Below are 22,823 nucleotides of genomic sequence, written 5' to 3' on the forward strand. Positions count from 1 at the left end.
GGACCTATGGTGAGGACGGTCCGCGCATTAGATACCATAAAATTTCGTCGATTGGGTACTTAACAAGAGCTCTTAGGACACCCGTTAACAAATTAATTCCAATAATTAAGATAAAAATGAAGAGAAATGAGGAAAAGTATCGGGCTTTAAGGAACGAAAAAATAATGCCCGGGACGTAAATATACTTTCTGGTATTCTGCAGCAACAATATTCCACTAGAGGGACTGGTGTGTGACATTGCTACTTTAGATTTGTATGGAGTTGTCTTTCGGTGTACAAGATTTCAGCTACTTAAAGCTTCTGTCGCTCCGTCCAAAAAAAAATAAAAAAGGCTGTTGTCGAAACTTGAGAATTAATACGAACATGGTAAGATACTTTGATGCGACAACTATGTTAAAGTGACGTGTCTGATTAATGGTAATGAAAGTGAGAGGGAATGCAATCTGCCTAGTGACAACAGAGGAATCAACTAGTCTTCTGATCTTTGACACAATCAGATCGACACTTCCCTAAAGATGATGATCACGTTAGAATGAGCAAAACTTGCGATCTCAGAATTATCGAGCATGAAGCGTTGGCATCATTGATTGGATGAAGAGAGGTGACAGAGGTCTATACGATGAGCTTCACAGAGCGACTGGAAAAGACCATGGCCATTCGACAAGCATCCACTTAACTCTGTATTAATGCAATCCGCATCACAAATCATAAAAGAAAGAGAGGGAAAAAGGAAGCTCCTCAACCTCAACCATGTCAGTAGCATGTCGTGAAACCTGTACTTCATAATGATTCTGAAATTGAATTGAAGGAGCGGACATTCAAAAACTTCCAGTAGAGACGTAAAAAAAAAAAAGAGGGAAATGCAAAAGGCATTGGAATCAGTATATCCGTCTCCGCAAGAATCGATCCCTTGTCAAGGTCTTTAAACTTCGACAGAGACCTCCTGTAGCTTTACATTCACATGGTCCACCGTCGTCGAGCTTATCTGCTTCGTAAAGTGCTGTGTCTTCTTTTCCATCGTCGATTGGTTTGATAAGTTCGTCATCTTCTTCACTTGAACTTTCTTCTTCCTCGGTGTCTATCCAATTGTCTTCCTCTGAGTCTCTTTCCTCCGAAGGCCCGATCTTATCTGCTTTGAAAAGTCCTTGTTTTTCTTTTTCTCGGTCGATTGCTTCGATAAGTTCATCATCTGATTCACTTGAACTTTCTTCTTCCTCGGTGTCTATCCAATCGTCTTCATCTGAGTCTCTTTCCGAAGGCCAATTTGTTTTCATCGGCTGATGGGGTTGGAGCACGATCCTCTGATCATCCTCCTGTTGCTCGTATATTGGACGGAATCCACACTTCTTCAATTCTACTTCGGTTTCTGGTACGAAGTTAACTTGGATATGGCAGCAATCGTCTCGCAGACGCTTCCTTCCTACCCACAGCGTACTGCGCGGGAAATATCCCATCCACACATGATCGGAGTCCATTGAACGCACGCCTTTCCAAAAGGCAGTCAGCATGTGGTCGTTAACATGAATTCGGACTCCAGCAAAACCACTAACCGCTTTTCCTCCCTTTGGGCCAAGAACAAAACAGCGTGCTAGTCCTAAGAAATTGTCATACAAGTCCCGGGGAACCGTGAAAGCAATGGAACTGTCTTCACCGGGAAAGAACCATTCTGGCATCTCTTTCCCAATTAGGCGAATGTCAACATTTCTCATCTTCCGGAGCCCCTGTCATACAAATAGTACGCATATCAAGCACTCAAAGTTAGTGCGCGAGAGAGAGAGAGAGAGTCTAACCTCGAGCGATAACGCATGAGCCATATTTGCCCCTTCGCGGAAGAATTTATGACTTGATGACAATTCAACCGAATAGCAGTCGGAGGTGAGACTCGACAAATCTGGGAATTCTCGTAGAGATCTGCAACGATTTGCCGAAAGGACATGCACATTTGGCGGAAGCTGAGGAATCTTTTGTATCTGTTTGCAATCATCCACATACAAGTGTTCCAAATATTTGTATTCGTTGATGCATGTCGGCAGATGAGTAAACTTGTTTTTGGAAAGATCTAGGTGCCCTAATTTGGGAAAACTAGAAGAACTCTCAAGGAACCCTACTTCTGAGAGATTGCAGCCATTAAGTTTTAGCCATTTTAATTTTCGGAATCCCATATTGCCGTTAGGATTGTTTGAATCCTCCAAGTTCTCTGGGAACGTGATAAAATTGGAGCAGCCTAAAAGATTCAAATACTCAAGATTTTGCCACTTATAAACACATGATGGGAGCGTTGCGAGTTTTTTGCATTTTATTAAATTTAATTTCTTCAAAGAGAGAAGATTTTCAAGTGATGCGGGGAGTTCTTTAATAGCCGTCCTTCCTAGATCAAGCTCTTCTAGATGTTCCAACTTTCCCGGTACATCAGAGAACTTCTCGAGTTTAGAGCAACCAAAGAGATCAAGGGCTTGAAGAGATTTTGTCTTGAGTGTGTTAGGAAAGACACTGAGGTTAGAGCAAAACTGTAGTGACAAAAATTTTAAATTGTCGAGATATGCGACGGATTGGTGAACCTCCACCAAGCTTTTACACCTATCAAGATACAAGCTCTCCAAATTTGGAGCCGATGAAAAGTCAGGAACACTAACCAGCGACTTGCATTGACTGAAATTGATGTACTTCAATTTTGTAAAATGCTGCAAAAAAAAAATTATCAGTACAGTCATTAAGCTCCGTAAATATTTGTAGTTATAAAAAGAGAAAAGCTAATCATCACAAGCGCTAACCTTAATTTTGCCTTCTAAACCTCTGATATGACTTTTTGGGACATCAATTCTAATAAGTTTAGAGCCAAATTCTAGTAATGGGGCATTGGGCCATTTAAGCCATCTCAGATTATTGGGGAGACGGACGGGACCTTCCGAAGAGATATGCACTTTAGGCAGAATGAGCATTTTCAACATTTTCATGTTTCTAAAAGCATCCACCTTTATGGTTATCTCTTCAAGACTCATACTTCTCTCTTCTGGTGTGGGCAAGTCCAATACTATGGCCTGTACTGCATCCGTTCCCTATCCATAAGAGAGCAAATTCAGTTCTCACACAAAATTTCCATTGACATTTATAATATACTATCCAAATCAAAGTAACATAAAAATGAGATATAACAATGTTTACATAAACAACTTTTACCGTATCTTCCCATAGAATGTCCCGAACATCTTCAAAAAGCCATAATCTACTGCGTTTCTCAGGATTATTGGGACATTCCTGCTTAACAATTTTCTTCCCCATCAACTGAACCAAATCATGCATTTGCAGGGTCCCATACTCATTTCTTATCAGGGACCTCTCGATGAGAATATCTATTCCTATAGTTGTCTCTCTCTCCAAGTCACAGCCGTCGAGAACTTCCTTGATGTATTCTATTCTTTTTCCCTTAAAGAAACAAGCAATGTCGAGGAAAATCTCCCTCTCATTGTCATCCAATCCATCGAAGCTTATCTTCAAAACTCGATCGATACCTTTGTCGAGACTCCTGGAGAGTTTACGCAGCGCACTTTCCCATGCTGGTTCGTTTCTTCCATATAATAATGAGCCCAACACTTCGAGGGCTAATGGAAGGCCGCTAGCATAATGTAGTGCTCCATCTATGAGATCCTTTCTTATTTCAGGTTTTTTGCTGTTTTTAAAGGCATGCCAAACAAAAAGGTCTAGTGCCTCATCATTGTCTAAAGTTTTAACTTCATGCACACACTTTATGTCATGAGAATTTAGCAAATGCTTATCCCTCGATGTTACAAAGATTCTACTTCCTTTTCCAAACCAATCGCCTCCAGCTAATGCCTTCAGTTGATCCAATTGGTCAACATCATCAAGAACTAGGAGAACCTTCTTGCGACAAAGTCTTTCCCTTATCAAACTAATTCCTCCATCGACACTATTGACCGTTAGATGTCTAGGAGATAAGATCTCGGATAGAAGTTTTTCTTGCAAACCAACTAGGCCACTGCTTTTGTTTGAAGCCTCTTTAACTTGCGCCAAAAAACTAGATCCCTGAAACTGGCTCTCAATAGCATTATATATCGCTTTAGCAATCGTCGTCTTCCCTATGCCTCCAAGTCCCCATATACCTATCATGAGAACATCATCATCATCCGACTCTTTTTGCGACAATGATATCACTTCTTGAACTCGGGAATCTATTCCGACCGGATGATCAGCAACATGTAAGGGTCTTCGCTCTAGACGACTTGATACATCCTTTACAATGCGTTGTATGAGCTCCGCTTCATCTCTGATAAGCACTCAAAAGAAAGAGAAAACATGTTTTAGCATTTCAAAGCCATGGCAAGAATTCAACCTCTAACGTCAAGACGAAAATGACATAAGAAGGTGAGCAAATAATAAGACGAAAAGAAATTAACACATCTAGTGAACCTGCCCCAACATCTTCTGCCCAAGGGAAAATTAAGATGAACCTGCGCCTGAAGACAATAATGACTAAGGAACTATTAATTACACTTTCATCGAAGACAAAAAGTTCTCATTATCCGCACGGCAAGAATCGAATTCAAAGAATCTGCTAGCTTGAAGTTTTGGTTATTCGAATTTTGAATCTGCTGTCTAGTATATCTCCGCTATGTATCTTCAATCGAAAGACCGACTTGACAATATCAATCAGCTTTCAGTGGTAGTTTATTCCATACGGTTTGAAATATAACAAACAATCACTAGCTAACAAGGACAAAGCATTGCGTCACGTCAATTACTTACTTACCCATCGTTAAAATCCCACCCAGACAAGTTACCGGCATCGAAAAGAGCCTTCTTCCATCTTTTCACTGTTTCCGAATCCTTCCCGAACTTGAACTCATGCTTAGCCATAGCTCTCCCATAAGCCTCTCTCCCCTCTCTCACTTCTCTTGGTTCCACTTTGTAAAACACCGGCAGCACAATCAGCTCCTTCTGTGCCTTGCATTCCATGATCGTCGCCAGCTCTTCCAAACACCACCGCGAGGAAGCGTAGTCCTCGGAGAAAATGATGATGGCGATGCGCGATTCCTCGATCGCCCTCATAAGGGTCGGCGATATTTGCTCTCCTTTCCCGAGCTCCTCGTCATCCACAAAAGTGTGTATCCCTTTCTGATCCAGAGCCGCGTAGAGATGACTAAGGAAATTGTTGCGGACGTCTGGGCCTCTAAAACTAAGGAACACATGGTAAATCCTTTTGGAAGAGGCCATATATCAGGAACTTGGGGACAAAAACAAGAAAGAGAGATTAAGAAGATTGGCTCTGTTGACTCGATTTGATTCCGGGGTTACGAAATATTATCAGCCTATCCCTTTGGATCTCGCTCACATTCAGGAGGCTAGAACGAACGTGTAGAGGGATCTTCCCTTAATGGATCCCTTATATCTAGAATGTCGAAGCTTAAAAGGAGTACGAGCACCAAAGAAAAAAAAACGCGTGAGGATGGCTTTTTGCCTCAAAAGACGTGTGAAGAATACGGTTTGCGTTAATGGAAGAGGGATGGAAAGATGAAGCGGGATCTCTCGCTGTTCTTGATAAGGATGAGAGTACACCTTGCAGATTTTCAATAGGGAATCTTCGCGCAAACTGGTACGAAAAAGATGGTTGAGAAACTCAAAAAAAGTTAAGAGCGAGGGAATATGAGAGGGAAGAAGGCGGGAAGATGACCCCCTTCGCTGAAGGACAATTTTGGGGTGAATCACTTATCATGACTAGACTGGAGGAAGAAATAAAAGAAAGATGAAATAGGAGCTGAAATGCAGAAGCAGGTTCTTGGTAATTCTACCCACTTTGCTGGACAATTTCGGGTTCAATGTGACTTTCTTTCGTGGAAGTTGCCCAAGATATTTCCAAGAAAGATGAAATAGCAAGTGTGCAACCTTGACTGCCATTAGTCATATCTACGGAAACAGCTCGTGCACGCAAGCACCTTATTCTGCCCGACCTAATCAAACTCATTATAAATATAATCTTTTTTTTTGTCATATCATTATACATATAATCATTAGAAGATATTATTGATGAATTAACCAAAATCCCTGCACATTATTTTTATTTTTTACTTATGAGGAAATTACTTTTTTCAAAGGACTTTCTATTTCGATATTAAGTTATTTCAAGATACATCCATATTTAGAATATTAGTTTAAAACATTGACAATAGAGAAGTCAATGAGCTTTCACAAATAGCTTTTCCAGAGTTGAAATAGATAGATTCCTTATAATGCGGAGGAAAGCTTAACAAACAAAGATAATTCCGCCAAATAAGGAAATCCAAATCGCAAAAATAAGTAAAATGCAATGATTAAAATAATTCGATCAATAAATACATAGAATTTAAAGTCAAATTTGCTTAATGACTATTGTAAAAAGGAGCGATCAATAAACGACTCTCTCTTGCCAATGATGAACCCGTGCAGATAAAAGACGTCTTACAACGTTTGATTTTTGACTTTAGGGTATACCTATGATTTTGTCTCAACTTTTTTCTTTTTTTGATGTAGTACTTACAGAAATCAATTGCTTGTTTTCGACCCAAAAAAAAATTGCTGGTTTGAACAGTATATGTTGTTCTACCATATACATGTATGGGAGCAACGACTTAATTTTAGCTAAAGTAATAGTGCCTCGTCACTATAATTTCAAGTGCACCATATTTTAGCAAAATTAATTGTGATAAGCTTGCGGGGCCTATGCAAAGCAAGCCTACATGGGGTTCAATCAACAATGATCGCGACAGGGCATCGGCAACCTAGGATTGTGGTGATGCATGGCTCGGGCTCGACAACAGCATGACCACAACAACGATGGCTAATCATAGGCGATTTTGGTCGGAATTTACTGATGTGGATGCCAACTGTCTTAAGTGGCACAATCAGTGCTAGCATTGATAATTTTAATAATATTTTAATATTTTTTTTGAATTTTTTTTTTCCTTTCTTCTTCCCATTACCGATGGCCAAGCGGGCTAGCGTCACCCGCCACAGGCAAGGCCCGATCAGGCGAGGGCAACCCTCGGCGAGTAGAGCCCTCACCCAAGCAAGGCTCGACAAGGGTCGGTCTCACCCAGGCCAGATTTGGTGCCCAACATCACCTTCACTTGAGCGACGCCCGGCGAGGCCGCCTTAACTTGGGCAAGGCTAACCCTCGCCTAGGTGAGGGATCCCCTCACCAAGGGGCTCACCCTCACCCAGGCGCAAGCCAACCGACTCGATCATGGTCGGTGGCTGACCATCGACAAAAGGAAGAAGAAATGAAAAAAAAAAAAACAAAAAAGAGAGATTAAGAAGGTTGGCTCTGTCGGCTCGATTTGATTCGAGGATTACGAGATATTGTCGGTCCATCCCGTTGGATCACACTCACGTTCACGAGGGTAGAAAGAAGGCACAGAGGAATCTTCCCTTGTGGATCCCTTATCTCGAGAAATGTTGAAGCTCAAAGGAGTGTGAGCACCGAAGCAAACGCATGATGATGACTTTTTGCCCAAAAAGACGTGTGAAGAATACTTTAGACAAGACGAAAAGATAAAGCGACGTCACTGATTGTTCTTGATAAAGATGAGGAAACACCCTGTAGACTTGTAGTAAAGGGAATCTCGATGCAAACTGGTACGAAAAAGATGGCCGAGAAACTCAAAAAGTTAGAGCGAGAGAAAATGAGTGGAAAGAAGGCAGCAAGAAGACGGGAAGAAGATGACCCCCTCGTTGAAGTTGAAGTAGACTTTTGGGCTGAATTATTTGACCCACTAAACTGTAGGAAAATTAAAGAAAGATCAAATAGGAGTGGAAATGCAGAAGCAAGTTCTTGGTGCTTGTACCCACTTTGAGCAATACATATAATTTTCTTTCGACATAAAAAAAAAAAAACACATGTTTCTACACCACCTAATTAAACTCATTATGCATATAATAATTAGAAGATATTGTTGACGAATTAACCAAATCACTACATATTATTTTTATGTGAACTTGTGAGTAGATTTCTTTTTTTAAAGAACTTTCTAATTCAGTTATTTCAGGGTACATCAATATTTAGTATATTAGCTTAAAACCTTGACAATCGAGAAGTCAATGAGCTTTAGCATATAGTTTTCCTGAGTTGAAAAAGATAGATTACTTATAATGCGGAGGAAACCTTAATGAACAAAGATAATGTCACCAAATAACGAAATTCACACAACATGAGTAAGTAAAACGTAATGATTAAAATAATTCGATCGATAATTACATAGAACTTAAAGTCAAATTTACTTAATGGCAATAATAAAAAAGGAACTATGCATAAACGACTATCTCTTGCCAATGATGAGCCCGTGCAGATAGAAGACGTCTTACAACGTTCGATACTTTAAGTTATACTTATGATTTTGTCTCAACATATATATGTATATTTTATGTAATGCTTATAGAAACCAATTGCTTGTTTTGGAGCCAAAAAAACATTGCTCATTTGAACAGTATATGATGTTATACCATAAATCTGGGGTAGCGGAGACTTAATTTTAGTTAAATTAATAGTGCCTCGTCACTATAATAACAGGTGCACCATATTTTAGCAAAATTAATTGCGATAGGCTTGTGAGGCCTATGTGAAGCAAGCCCATATAGGGTTCAATCAACGACGGTTGTGGCATGGCATCGGCGACCTAGGATTATGGTGATGGCTCGGCCTCAGCAACAGCATGACCACATAAATGGCTAACGAGGTTGTGGTCCGAATTTCGGTGACTTGGACTAATGAAGCATGATGTTTATGGAGGTTGGGTCGCAATGGTTGGGAGTGTACCGATAATATGTTAAATCGTGTAGCTGCCCAGAGTCATAAAAATATTCTTTTTAGTTATTGTTGTATAAAAAATGCAATTCTCAAATATTTGTTTGACATTATTTGAGATAGCACGAAATGTTACTTCATGACCAGTCGAAGAATTGATCCAATTACAAAAGGTGGTATCGACTATCTTTCTTACTATCAATTAATTACGACTGAGCTTTATTTTGCTTAAATATTGGATTTGATAACTTCTTCATTATTTGGATCAAAATAAAAAGGGATTCAATGAGCAAATCTCGTAGTATAAGGAAAGATGTTGAATACATCGTATCAAAGTTGAAATGATGAACTTTTGCAAATGCACAACAGGACAAGAAGTGATCAACGATTGACTTGACATCTACTTATCTCCCACCATTGAACCTGCCGATATGGATTATACACCAATTTCTTAATCTATATAAAAGGAGCTAAGTTGTTACATGGGCTTAATTATGTTCAGTAAATGAGTTTAGAGCAATAAAGCTCAAAATAATATGAATATTAAATGGGTTCACAACTTACTTAAACCCGACTCACTTATACTGCTCTTTCTTAACACCGGTGCTCAAGATTGCGCATATAATTTCATCGTCCTATCTAAAATTCACAATGTGGTAGAGTAGCAGTAAAGTTCACAGAGGCAACACTAAATGGGAATTACTGAGCTCCAATACTGTGCCCCGGCGAACACGACCATTTCTCACAAACCAGAATCAAACACGCCGCCATGCCGCATGCCAAATCCCGCATCCTCCAAATCGCAGCGATCACGCGCGTTTCAAACAGCAGGTAGTTAGTTCTCGACCCCTCCTCACCTGAGCACCGGCACGAAGCGCGGCGTCGATGATGGACGCTCCGCAGAGGTAACTGAGGCGAGCCGGAGCGGGACCGATGCGGACGGCGTCGTCGGCGGACCTGACGTGGAGAGCGCCGGCGTCGGCGTCGCTGTAGACGGCGACGGTTCGAATCCCCAGCCTCCTCACCGTCCTCATGATCCTGCAAACTATCTCGCCTCCGTTCGCCACCAGTATCTTCTCGACGGGCTTCGACTCCGAGGCCCGCCGCTTCGCCGACTCTGCCTCCGGCGAATGGGAGAAGAGCCTCGCCTGGAGGAGCGAGGAGGTTCGACCATGGAGGATCAGCAACGCCATTAGTCGGAAAGAGAAAGTGATGAGTCAACGGCGTCTTGTCTTTGGAGTCGGGACGGGCAGCGGTGAGGATGATGCCTTTATGCGACGTCGTTTGAGAGGATAGAGGAGTCCGGATTTGCATCTGACGTGGAGATGACCTGGCATTGCAACTTTGAACAACCGGACAATTCCATGGAGGTCTTCGTGACAAGTGTCTTTGAGGGTATTCATTCGGCATATGCCATTCGTAATAATCAAATCAATATTGACTTCGCACGACACAAGAACCGTTTGTACATTGAAAATCGTAAAATTTCGATTGGGTGTTTAGCAAGTACTTTCAAAGCACTCACGAATAAAATCCTTCCAATAATTTCGATCAAAAAAATATCCTTCCAATAATTAATATAAAAATGAAGAGAAATCACGGGTAGGGTTGGGTTTTAAGGAATGAAAAGATAACACGGTGGGACATGAATGTACTTTCGTGGGTAGCAATATGTCCATTCATCCGGCAGTATTACGTACACAACAAGAAAAGAAAGAGGGGGAAAAAGGAAGTTTCTTCAACCTCAACCTGGTCAGTAGCATGATATGAAACATGTATTTCATAATGATTTTGAACTTGGATTGAAGGAGCAGACATTCAAGAACTTCCAGTAGAGACGGAAGAAAGAGGGAAAAGCAAAAGGCATTGGAATCAAGATGACCGAATTTACTTCCTCAAGAATCGCTTCCTTGACCAGTTCTTATCACTTCGACAGGAGCCACTTTCTGCAGGGCAACAACCTTCTGTTGTTACGCGAAAGTAGATCTTATCTACTTTGATAAGTTCTCTTCTTTTAGTCCCTCGATTGCTTCGTTAAGTTCATCATCCGTTTCACTTGAACTTTCTTCTTCCTCAGTGTCTATCCAATTGTCTTCCTCTGAGTCTCTTTCCTCCAAAGGCCAATTTGTTTCCATCGGCTGATGGTGTTGGAGCTCAATCCTCAGCTCATCCTCCCGTTGCTCGCATATGAGACGGAATCCACACTTCTTCAATCTTCCTTCTGATACTCTGAGGTAAACTTGGAAATGGTTCCGATCGTCTCACAGAAGCTCCATTTCTTTACACTTCTTATAGATCGCACTGCATGGGAAATATGTAATCCACACACGATCGGATTTCATTGAAAATAAGCCTCTAAACCAGAAAGTCACATGTCGGCCATTGACAAAAATGTGGACGCCACAGACCGCAATTCCTTTCTTCGGGCCAAGAACAAAACAGAGTGCTAGTCCTAAGAACTTGTCATACGAGTCCCCGGGAACCATGAAAGATATGGAACCGTCTTTGCAGTGGAGAATCCATTCTGGCATCTCTCTCCCACTAAGGAGAATGTCAACAGATCTCATCTTCGGGGGCTCCTGTCATACAAATAGTTCACATTTTAAGCATTCAAAGTTAGTGAGTGCGGGAGAGAGAGAGAGAGAGAGAGAGAGAGAGAGAGAGAGTCTAACCTTGAGTGGTGACACATCAGTCGTGTTTGCCTCTTTGCGGAATAATTCACGACATGAAGATAAACGAACCAGAAGGCAGTGGGAGGAGAGACCCGACAAATCTGGAAATTCTTGTAGAGATCTTCAACAGTGTGCCCGTAGCATATGCACATTTGGTGGAAGCTGAGGAATCTTTTGTAGCTGTTTGCAATTATCCGCAATCAAGTGTTCCAGACCTTGCCATTTCATTCAACTTGTGATTCTTCTGACAATATATATATTTTATAGACTATTTTCTGAACTGGACAGTTATCTCGATCGTAGTCCTTTGCTTGCAAAAGGGCATTGAGAGAAAACAGCCTGCTAAGCTAATATAATCAATCTAATGGTGCGGATTTTACAATATAATACAGCTTCTATCCAATTTGGATAGAGTACCTTGGCTGCGGAAACAGCATCTTGACCCAAGTGGGTGCGGAAGTCGCTAGTAACATTTGGCTGCACCAATGGCACTCTTATTACAGTCTAGCAGTTCCAAATCGCGAAAAGCAAGATTAGAATCAAAATGCAGTTCTTACAGCAGGAGCTTCTTCAATAATCTTCTGATGTCTTCTTTGTACACTGCAATCACTCTCATTTAAGTGGAGTACATTCCCGTACTTGTCTCCAAATATCCAAAACAATAAGAGAAACAATTTAGCCGGAAACAACATATTCATAAAGATCGATCAGGCAAGTTCAAATAGATGGATATGTTGCTCTGGACATAATACTTCAGATAAACAAGAGAAAAGGAACAAGGGACCACTTAGGCTCAAGGACATGACCGACAAAGAGAACAAATGCTTTCTGTTGAATACTTTTTGTTTTATCAGCATTATAGGTACCTGGACTTCTATATGTCGCAGCCTTGTGATATATTTCTCCAGTAAGATCTTGTCTACGCCAAAAGGAGCAACAGCCTCACATTGTGCTCCTTAGAAGGACTCGACAAATTCATTTGCACTTTGAACAATCCTCACACCCTATATGTGTGAACAATAAGTTGCGACATAGTAACAGCCTCGAGGAAAAAGAAAAGAAAAGGAAAGCTAAATGCATTTGAATATGATGTCAAATTCTAAATCTCTACAAACATTAGATGCATCGGTGATCTTTTTGACAGAGAAAGAAACATACCTTCCCCCCACCTCCATGTGTTGGTTTTATCAAAACGGGATAACCGATCTTCTCTGCTTCCGACCTCATAATATCAATGTCCTGTTCATCACCATGATATCCAGGCACAAGCGCAACCCCAGCAGAACCCATTATCTTTTTTTGATGCACTGGATAAGCATATACTATCATTCAAAGAATAAAGATACAGAATTCTTGTCTCCCACATGGAACCAATTAAGCAGACCTAATTAGCATCGAAACAGTGAACATACGTTGGCAGAAGGTTCCTCTTTCATACCTTTTGTCACCCACGTCTCTAATAGCTGATGCAGGAGGACCAATGAAAGTGAGGCCATTTTCTTCACAGAGCTGAGCAAATTCAGCTGACTCTGACAGAAAACCATATCCTGGGTGGATAGCCTAGTTATCAAAAAAGATAGCCATGCTGAAAGCATGCCCCACACGTACTTAAAAATTAGGCAATTGCAATCTACTGAATTAACAGAGATTAAGTTAATACAGAGCAGATATCCATAACCTTCAACCGCTCTCTCAGCCAACAGAAGGCCACCTAACTTGGGATTAGAGGTGTCAAAATGGGTCTTAAACCCATATATGACCTATTTAAAAATAAATGGATCATATATGGATCACTTTAATTTTAAAGAGTCAATCTTAAATGGGTTTTAAATTTTAAATCTTAAAGATAAATGGGTCTAAATGGGTTGAGTTTGGAACCTATGTCCAACTCACCCATTAAACCCATCCACACACTCTCTCCCTCTTTATAAAAATGTTTAAAAAAATCGAAATTTAATTATTTCTATTTTTTCTCTTTTTCTTTTCTCTTCTTTCTTTTTCTTTTTTTTTTATTTCGGCCGGTGGTCGGCCACGGCGACTGGCCACCGGGGCAGGACGACCTCACCGGAGGCCGGTGAAGCTCGAGCTCGCCGGCCTCGGGCGAGGCTCGAGCCTCGCCGATCTGGCGAGCCTCGAGCTCGCCCGATTCCGACGACCTCGAGGCTCGCCCGATCCCGGCGAGGCTGGCAAGGCTCGGCTCGCCAGAATTGGGCGAGCTGGAGCCTCGCCTGTGGTCGGTCGCTGGCCACGGCAGCCGGCGATCGACAAAAAATAAAGGAAAAAGAAAAAATAATAATTAAAAATTCGATTTAAAAAATAAAAATATATTAATATTATTAAAATGAATGCACAAATCAGTTTTATATACCAAATATCAAAAAATATTTTCTAGTTTATTTTCAAGTTTTAGCCAAACGTCAGAAATTTTTTATTTTCTTGGATAATGACTTTATGGAAAATATTTTCTAGAAATGTCGCATTTTTCGCAAAACAAACAGAACCTCAATTTAAAAAAAATTATAAAATTTTTTCACTAGCTTTGTATTGCATAAAATGTTTTAGCAGTATAATTTTAAAAAAAATCATAAGAAACAAGTATTCCTAGATTATGTTAAATATAAAAATGTTTTAGCAATATGGGTCGGGTCGGGTATGCGTTGGGTACGGGTTGGGATATTTACACTACAAATAAATAGATCATAAACGGTTAATGGGTCAATTTGAGTCGGACCATTTATGACCCGACCCAAACCCGACCCGACCCACCCGATTAACAGGTCTACTTGGGATTTAGAGCAACACGCATAAAGGCAAGAAACAATTGGGAAATGTTAATTCGTCCAGACACATGGTAACAATTTGAGAAAGAGAAATGCTCCCTCAGCATTCATCAGGATAGCGCACATAACTTCAGTATCCGTCCAAAGCTCACGATGTCATAGAGTAGCACTAAGTTCACCGAGACAAAACTAAATGGGAATTACTGAGCTCCGATACTTGAAACTCACAATCTCACAAGTTTCCTCCACCGTCACCAATTCCATTCATTCCAAGCTGACAACCATTGCTCTAACGAACACGATCATTGCTCACAAACCAGTATCAAACATGCCGCCATGCCACATGCGAAATCCCGCGTCCTCCAACACCAGCGATTACACGCGTTTCAACCAGCAGGTTAGTTAGTTCTCAACCCCTCACCTGAGCACCGGTGCGAAGCGCGGCGTCGATGATGGACGCCCCACTGAGGTAACTGAGGCGAGCCGGAGCGGGGCCGATGCAGACGGCCTCGTCGGCGGACCTGACGTGGAGAGCGCCAGCGTCGGCGTCGTTTTAGACGGCGACGGTCCGAACCCCCAGCCTCCTCGCCGTCCGCATGATCCTGCAAGCTATCTCGCCTCGGTTCAACACCAGTATCTTCTCGACGGGCTTCGGCTCCTAGGCCCGTCGCTTCGCAGCAGCCGCCGCCTCCGGCGAACGGGAGAAGAGCCTCGTCTGGAGGAGCGAGGAGGTTCGACCATGGAGGTTGCGACGGCGGATCAGCAGCGCCATTGAAGAAGGCATGATGATTAGTCAGAGGGGGAGAGAAGAGAGACTGATGAGTCAACGGCGTCTTGGCTTGGCTTGGCTTGGCTTGGGACGGGTAGTGATGAGGATGATGGTTTTATGCGACGTCGTCCGAGAGGATAGAGGGAGCTCGGATTTGCATCTGACGTTCAGATGACGTGGCATTGCAACTTTGAACACGATAATTCCACTGCCTTGCCTTGCCCCCCCGCTCGAGTCAACAAGTCAAATCCTTTCTTCTTCTTCTTCTTTTGGGTTTGCTTATGTCTCTTCACTTCCTTTTTGGCAGGGTTATGGACCTATGGTGAGGACAGTCCGCGCACTAGATACCATAAAATTTTGTCGATTGGGTGTTCTTAGGACACCCGTTAACAAATTCATTCCAATAATTAATATAAAAATGAAGAGAAATGAGGAAAAGTATAGGGCTTTAAGGAACGAAAAGAAAATGCCCGGGACGTAAATATACTTTCTCGTATTCTGCAGCAACAATATTCCACTAGAGGGACTGGTGTGTGACATTGCTGCTTTAGATTTGTATGGAGTTGTCTTTCGGTGTACAAGATTTCAGCTGCTTAAAGCTTCTGTCGCTCCGTCCAAAAAAAAAATAAGAAAGGCTCTTGTCTAAGCTTGAGAATTAACACGGATATGGTAAGATACTTTGATGCAACAACTATGTTAAAGTGACGTGTCTGATTAATAGTAATGGTAATGGAAGTGGGAGGAAATGCAATCTGCCTACTGACAACAGACGAATCAACTAGTCTTTTGTTCTTTGACACAATCAGATCGACACGTCCCTAAAGATGATGATCACGTTAGAATGAGCAAAACTTGCCATCTCAGAATTATCGAGCATGAAGCGTTGGCATCATTGATTGGATGAAGAGAGGTGACAGAGGTCTATACGATGAGCTTCGCAGAGCGACTGGAAAAGACCATGGCCATTCGACAAGCATCCACTTAACTCTGTATTAATGCAATCCGCATCACAAATCATAAAAGAAAGAGAGGGAAAAAGGAAGCTCCTCAACCTCAACCATGTCAGTAGCATGTCGTGAAACCTGTACTTCATAATGATTCTGAAATTGAATTGAAGGAGCGGACATTCAAAAACTTCCAGTAGAGACGTAAAAAAAAAAAAAAGAGGGAACTGCAAAAGGCATTGGAATCAGTATCTCGGAATATACCGCCTCCGCAAGAATCGATCCCTTGTCAAGGTCTTTAAACTTCGACAGAGACCTCCTGTAGCTTTACATACATATGATCCACCCCAGACGAGCTTACGTGCTTCGTAAAGTGCTGCGTCTTCTTTTCCTTCGTCGATTGGTTTGATAAGTTCGTCATCTTTTTCACTTGAGCTTTTTTTTTCCTCGGTGTCTATCCAATTGTCTTCCTCTGAGTCTCTTTCCTCCGAAGGTCCGATCTTATCTGCTTTGAAAAGTCCTTGTTTTTCTTTTTCTCGGTCGATTGCTTCGATAAGTTCATCATCTGATTCACTTGAACTTTCTTCTTCCTCGGTGTCTATCCAATCGTCTTCATTTGAGTCTCTTTCCGAAAGCCAATTTGTTTTCATCGGCTGATGGGGTTGGCGCACGATCCTCTGATCATCCTCCTGTTGCTCGCATATTGGACGGAATCCACACTTCTTCAATTCTACTTCGGTTCTTGGTACGAAGTTTGTAAGGACCCGGGATCTACACTGTGTAATATTGTCCGCTTTGGGCCCACTGACCCTCACGGTTTTAAAACGCGTTGTCTTGGGTAGAGGCGCTCTCTAGCCCTTCCTCCCCCAAGCCCAATATTGTCCTCTTTGGGGCGCTCTCTGGCCCTTCCCCTCAAGGCTTTGTTCTCATCATGCGCAGCGGAAGCAAGCCCATGTGAAACGCGTTACACAGAATAGAGAACCCAAGCCTTATAAACTAGCTCAAGACTCCCCCCCTAAGCGATGTGGGACAAGAGACATGCCCCCCATTGCCATCCTAGAAGCCTGCCAGGAGCCGCTCCTTGTCCAGGCCCTCTGGCCCCGTCGACCACTCCCCGCCCTCGTCGGACCAGGTCGTTACATTCTCCCCTCCTTCGAGCACAGTGTCCTCGCTGTGGCCCCACACGCGGTCGGGAGTCGGCTCTGATACCATTTGTAAGGACCCGGGATCTACACTGTGTATTATTGTCCGCTTTGGGCCCACTGACCCTCACGGTTTTTTCCCACTGACCCTCACGGTTTTAAAACGCGTTACACAGAATAGAGAACACAAGCCTTATAAACTAGCTCAGGACTCCCCCCTAAGCGATGTGGGACAAGAGACATGCCCCCCATTGCCATCCTAGAAGCCTGCCAGGAGCCGCTCCTTGTCCAGGCCCTCTGGCCTCGACGACCACTCCCCGCCCTCGTCGGACCGGGTCGTTACATTCTCCCCTCCTTCAAGCACAGTGTCCTCGCTGTGGCCCCACACGCGGTCGGGAGTCGGCTCTGATACCATTTGTAAGGACCCGGGGTCTACACTGTGTAATATTGTCCGCTTTGGGCCCACTGACCCTTACGGCTTTAAAACGCGTTACACAGAGTAGAGAACCCAAGCCTTATAAACTATCTCAGGACTCCCCCCTAAGCGATGTGGGACAAGAGACATGCCCCCCCGATACCATTTGTAAGGACCCGGGGTCTACACTGTGTAATATTGTCCGCTTTGGGCCCACTGACCCTCACGGCTTTAAAACGCGTTACACAGAGTAGAGAACCCAAGCCTTATAAACTATCCCAAGACTCCCCCTAAGCGATGTGGGACAAGAGACATGCCCCCCATTGCCATCCTAGAAGCCTGCCAGGAGCCGTTCCTTGTCCAGGCCCTTTGGCCCCGGCGACCACTCCCCGCCCTCGTCGGACCGGGTCGTTACAAAGTTAACTTGGATATGGCAGCAATCGTCTGGCAGACGCTTCCTTCCTACCCACAGCATACTGCGCGGTAAATATTCCATCGACACATGATCGGAGTCCATTGAACGCACGCCTTTATCAAAGGCAGTCACCATGTGGCCGTTAACATGAATTCGGACTTGAGCAAAACCACGAACTGCTTTTCCTCCCTTTGGGCCAATAACAAAACAGAGTGCTAGTCCTAAGAACTTGTCATACAAGTCCCGGGGAACCGTGAAAGCAATGGAACTGTCTTCACCGGGAAAGAACCATTCTGGCATCTCTTTCCCAATTAGGCGAATGTAAACTTTTTTCATCTTCCGGAGCCCCTGTCATACAAATAGTACGCACATCAAGCACTCAAAGTTAGTGCGAGAGAGAGAGAGAGAGAGAGAGAGAGAGAGAGAGAGAGAGAGAGAGAGAGAGAGAGAGAGAGAGAGAGAGTCTAACCTCGAGCGATACCGCATGAGCCATATTTGCCCCTTCGCGGAATAATTTACGGCATGATGACAATTCAACCGAACAGCAGTCGGAGGAGAGACTCGACAAATCTGGGAATTCTCGTAGAGATCTGCAACGATTTGCCGAAAGGACATGCACATTTGGCGAAAGCTGAGGAATCTTTTGTATCTGTTTGCAATCATCCACATACAAGTGTTCCAAATATTTGTATTCGTTGATGCATGTCGGCAGATGAGTAAACTTGTTTTTGGAAAGATCTAGGTGCCCTAATTTGGGAAAACTGGAAGAACTCTTAAGAAACCCTACTTCTGAGAGATTGCAGCCATTAAGCTCTAGCCGCTTTAATTTTCGGAATCCCATATTGCCATTAGGATTGTTTGAATCCTCCAAGTTCTCTGGAAACGTGACAAAATTGGAGCAGCCTAAAAGATTCAGATACTCAAGATTTTGCCACTTATAAACACTTGATGGGAGCGTTGCGAGTTTTTTGCATTTTACTAAATTTAATTTCATCAAAAAGAGAAGATTTTCAACTGATGCAGGGAGTTCTTTAATAGCCGTCCTTCCTAGATCAAGCTCTTCTAGATGTTCCAACTTTCCCGGTACATCAGAGAACTTCTCGAGTTTAGAGCAACCAAAGAGATCAAGGGCTTGAAGAGATTTTGTCTTGAGTGTGTTAGGAAAGACACTGAGGTTAGAGCAAAACTGTAGTGACAAAAATTTTAAATTGTCGAGATATGCGACGGATTGGTGAACCTCCACCAAGCTTTTGCACCTATCAAGATACAAGCTCTCCAAATTTGGAGCCGATGAAAAGTCAGGAACACTAACCAGCGACTTGCATTGACTGAAATCGATGTACTTCAAATTTCTAGAAAGCTGCAAAAAAAAAATATCAGTACAGTCATTAAGCTCCGTAAATATTTGTAGTTATAAAAAGAGAAAAGCTAATCATCACAAGCGCTAACCTTAATTTTGCCTTCTAAATCTCTGATATGACTTTTTGGGACATCAATTCCAATAAGTTTAGAGCCAAATTCTAGTAATGGGGCATTGGGCCATTCAAGCCATCTCAGATTATTGGGGAGACGGACGGGACCTTCCGAAGAGATATGCACTTTAGGCAGAATGAGCATTTTCAACATTTTCATGTTTCTAAAAGCATCCACCTTTATGGTTATCTCTTCAAGACTCAAACTTCTCTCTTCTGGTGTGGGCAGGTCCAATACTATTGCCTGTACTGCATCCGTTCCCTATCCATAAGAGAGCAAATTCAGTTCTCACACAAAATTGCCATTGAGATTTATAATATACTATCCAAATCAAAGTAACATAAAAATGAGATATAACAATGTTTACATAAACAACTTTTACCGTATCTTCCCATAGAATGTCCCGAACATCTTCAAAAAGCCATAATCTACTGCGTTTCCCAGGATTATTGGGACATTCCTGCTTAACAATATTCTTCCCCATCAACTGAACCAAATCATGCATTTGCAGGGTCCCATACTCATTTCTTATCAAGGACCTCTCGATGAGAATATCTATTCCTGTAGTTGTCTCTCTCTCCAAGCCATCGAGAACTTCCTTGATGTATTCTATTCTTTTTCCCTTAAAGAAACAAGCAATGTCGAGGAAAATCTCCCTCTCATTGTCATCCAATCCATCGACGCTTATCTTCAAAACTCGATTGATACCTTTGTCGAGACTCCTGGAAAGTTTACGCAGTGCACTTTCCCATGCTGGTTCGTTTCTTCCATATAATAATGAGCCCAACACTTCGAGGGCTAATGGAAGGCCGCTAGCATAATGTAGTGCTCCATCTATGAGATCCTTTCTTATTTCAGGTTTTTTGCTGTTTTTAAAGGCATGCCAAACAAAAAGGTCTAGTGCCTCATCGTTGTCTAAAGCTTTAACTTCATGCACACACTTTATGTCATGAGAATTTAGCAAATGTTTATCCCTCGATGTTACAAAGATTCTACTTCCTTTTCCAAACCAATCGCCTCCTCCAGCTAATGCCTTCAGTTGATCCAATTCGTCAACATCATCAAGAACTAGGAGAACCTTCTTGTGACAAAGTCTTTCCCTTATCAAACTAATTCCTCCATCGACACTATTGACCGTTAGATGTCTAGGAGATAAGATCTCGGATAGAAGTGTTTCTTGCAAACCAACTAGACCACTGCTTTTGTTTGAAGTTTCTTTAACTTGCGCCAAAAAACTAGATCCCTGAAACTGGCTCTCAATAGCATTATATATCGCTTTAGCAATCGTCGTCTTCCCTATGCCTCCAAGTCCCCATATACCTATCATGAGAACATCATCATCATCCGACTCTTTTTGCGACAATGATATCACTTCTTGAACTCGGGAATCTATTCCGACCGGATGATCAGCAACATGTAAGGGTCTTCGCTCTAGACGACTTGATACATCCTTTACAATGCCTTGTATGAGCTCCGCTTCATCTCTGATAAGCACTCAAAAGAAAGAAAAAACATGTTTTAGCATTTCAAAGCCATGGCAAGAATTCAACCTCTAACGTCAAGAGGAAAATGACATAAGAAGGTGAGCAAATAATAAGACGAAAAGAAATTAACACGTCTAGTGAACCTGCCCCAACATCTTCTGCCCAAGGGAAAATTAAGATGAACCTGCGCCTGAAGACAATAATGATTAAGGAACTATTAATTACACTTTCATCGAAGACAAAAAGTTCTCCTTATTTTTCACAGCAACGATCGAATTCAAAGAATCTGCTAGCTTGAAGTTTTGGTTATTCGAATTTTGAGTCTGCTGTCTAGTACATATCCGCTTTGTATCTTCAATCAAATTTCAAAAGTCCGACTTGACAATATCAATCAGTTTTCAGTGGTAGTTTATTGCATGCGGCTTGAAATATAAAAAACAATCACCAGCTAACAGTGGCAAAGCAATGCGTCGCATCAATTAACTTACTCATCGTTAATATGCCACCCAGACAAGCTACCCGCGTCGAAGAGAGCCTTCTTCCATCTCTTCACTGTTTTCGAATCCTTCCCGAACTTGGTCTCATGCTTAGCCATAGCTCTCTTATAAGCCCTTCTCACTTCTCTTGGTTCCACTTTGTAAAACACCGGCAACACAATCAGCTCCTTCTGTGCCTTGCATTCCATGATCGTTGCCAGCTCTTCCAAACACCACCGCGAGGAAGCGTAGTCCTCGGAGAAAATGATGATCGCGATGCGCGATTCCTCGATCGCCCCAATAAGAGTCGGCGATATTTGCTCTCCTTTCCTGAGCTCCTCGTCATCCACAAAAGTGTGTATCCCTTTCTGATCCAGAGCCGCGGAGAGATGACTAAGGAAATTGTTGCGGACGTCTGTGCCTCTAAAACTAAGGAACACATGGTAAATCTTTTTGGAAGAGGCCATATATCAGGAACTTGGGGACAAAAACAAGAAAGAGAGATTAAGGGTGCGCATGAATATCATTCTGTGCCCGGGCGTTATTTCTGAACAGAAATGATTTTTTTTGATTCTGTGCCCGGAAACAATTTCTGAGTATTTGAAGGCGTTTGATAAACTGTCCAAAATTTCTATTCCTAGAATAGAAAAGAACAGAAATGCGTTTGGTAACTACACAAAATTTCTGTTTTCAAATAATATTTTAATAATATTTTGAATTGTTTAATTTTTTTTTTTATCAATTTTCTTCTTTGGCCATGGCTGGTCGCCGGCGACCGGCCACAGCCCAGGGCCGGCGAGGGCGTCACGGCCCTTGCCGGCCCGGGCGGAGGCGAGGGTCGCCCTCACGGCCGCATTGGCGGAGGCGAGGGTCGCACTCACCGGCGAGGGCGAGGGCCGGACCCTCGCCGCCCGGGCGAGGCTCGGCCTCGCCCGGATCTGGCGAGGCCGAGCCTCGCCGTCGCGACCCACGGCGACGCCGACCTCGCCGTGGGTCGCGACGGCGAGGCTCGGCCTCGCTGCCTCGGGCGAGGCCGACCTCGCCGTCGCGACCGACGGCGAGGCTCGACCTCGCTCGATCCGGGTCGAGGCCACCTCGCCCGGGGGCGAGGGTCCGCCCTCGCCCTCGCCGGCGAGGGCGACCCTCGCCTCCGCCGGCGGCGGCGAGGGCCGTGACGCCCTCGCCGGCCCTGGGCTGTGGCCGGTCGCCGGCGGCCGGCCCAGCCAAGGAAGAACAACACAAAAATAAGAAAAGAAAAAAAAGAAAAAAAAACTGATTCTCAAAATTGTGCCGAGAAACAAGAAGCAATTTTTTTTTACTTCTTGTTTCTCTTCCAAAACTGTTTCTCGGCACAAATTTTTGCAAAAATGTGCCCAGGAACAAAAAGTTTACCAAACGCATTTCTGTTCCCAAACTATTTCTGGGAACAAAAGAATAGAAATTTTCACTATTTGGCACGTTA

General features: G+C 43.0%; 2 protein-coding genes across 2 annotated transcripts; both read right to left on the reverse strand.

Moving 5' to 3' along the window:
* Positions 1-656: 656 nt before the first annotated feature.
* Positions 657-5,490, reverse strand: LOC115664737 (TMV resistance protein N-like). The gene is made up of 5 exons (XM_030586623.2): positions 4,766-5,490; positions 3,178-4,282; positions 2,772-3,056; positions 1,791-2,681; positions 657-1,721 (listed from the first exon to the last, which is right to left on the reverse strand). Exons 1-5 carry the CDS (start codon positions 5,227-5,229, stop codon positions 879-881), a joined length of 3,588 nt encoding a protein of 1,195 aa, XP_030442483.2. The 5' UTR covers positions 5,230-5,490; the 3' UTR covers positions 657-878.
* Positions 5,491-18,151: 12,661 nt separating this feature from the next.
* On the reverse strand, positions 18,152-21,864 carry LOC130135150 (TMV resistance protein N-like). Its single transcript, XM_056303582.1, has 6 exons — positions 21,374-21,864; positions 19,784-20,885; positions 19,378-19,662; positions 19,241-19,288; positions 18,398-18,518; positions 18,152-18,276 (listed from the first exon to the last, which is right to left on the reverse strand). Exons 1-5 carry the CDS (start codon positions 21,826-21,828, stop codon positions 18,462-18,464), a joined length of 1,947 nt encoding a protein of 648 aa, XP_056159557.1. The 5' UTR covers positions 21,829-21,864; the 3' UTR covers positions 18,152-18,276; positions 18,398-18,461.
* Between the last annotated feature and the right edge of the window lie 959 nt (positions 21,865-22,823).

This window comes from Syzygium oleosum, unplaced genomic scaffold (assembly GCF_021117445.2).
Source record: "Syzygium oleosum isolate NSW1041296 unplaced genomic scaffold, Sole_v2.1 Sole_v2.28, whole genome shotgun sequence".
NCBI lineage: Eukaryota > Viridiplantae > Streptophyta > Magnoliopsida > Myrtales > Myrtaceae > Syzygium > Syzygium oleosum.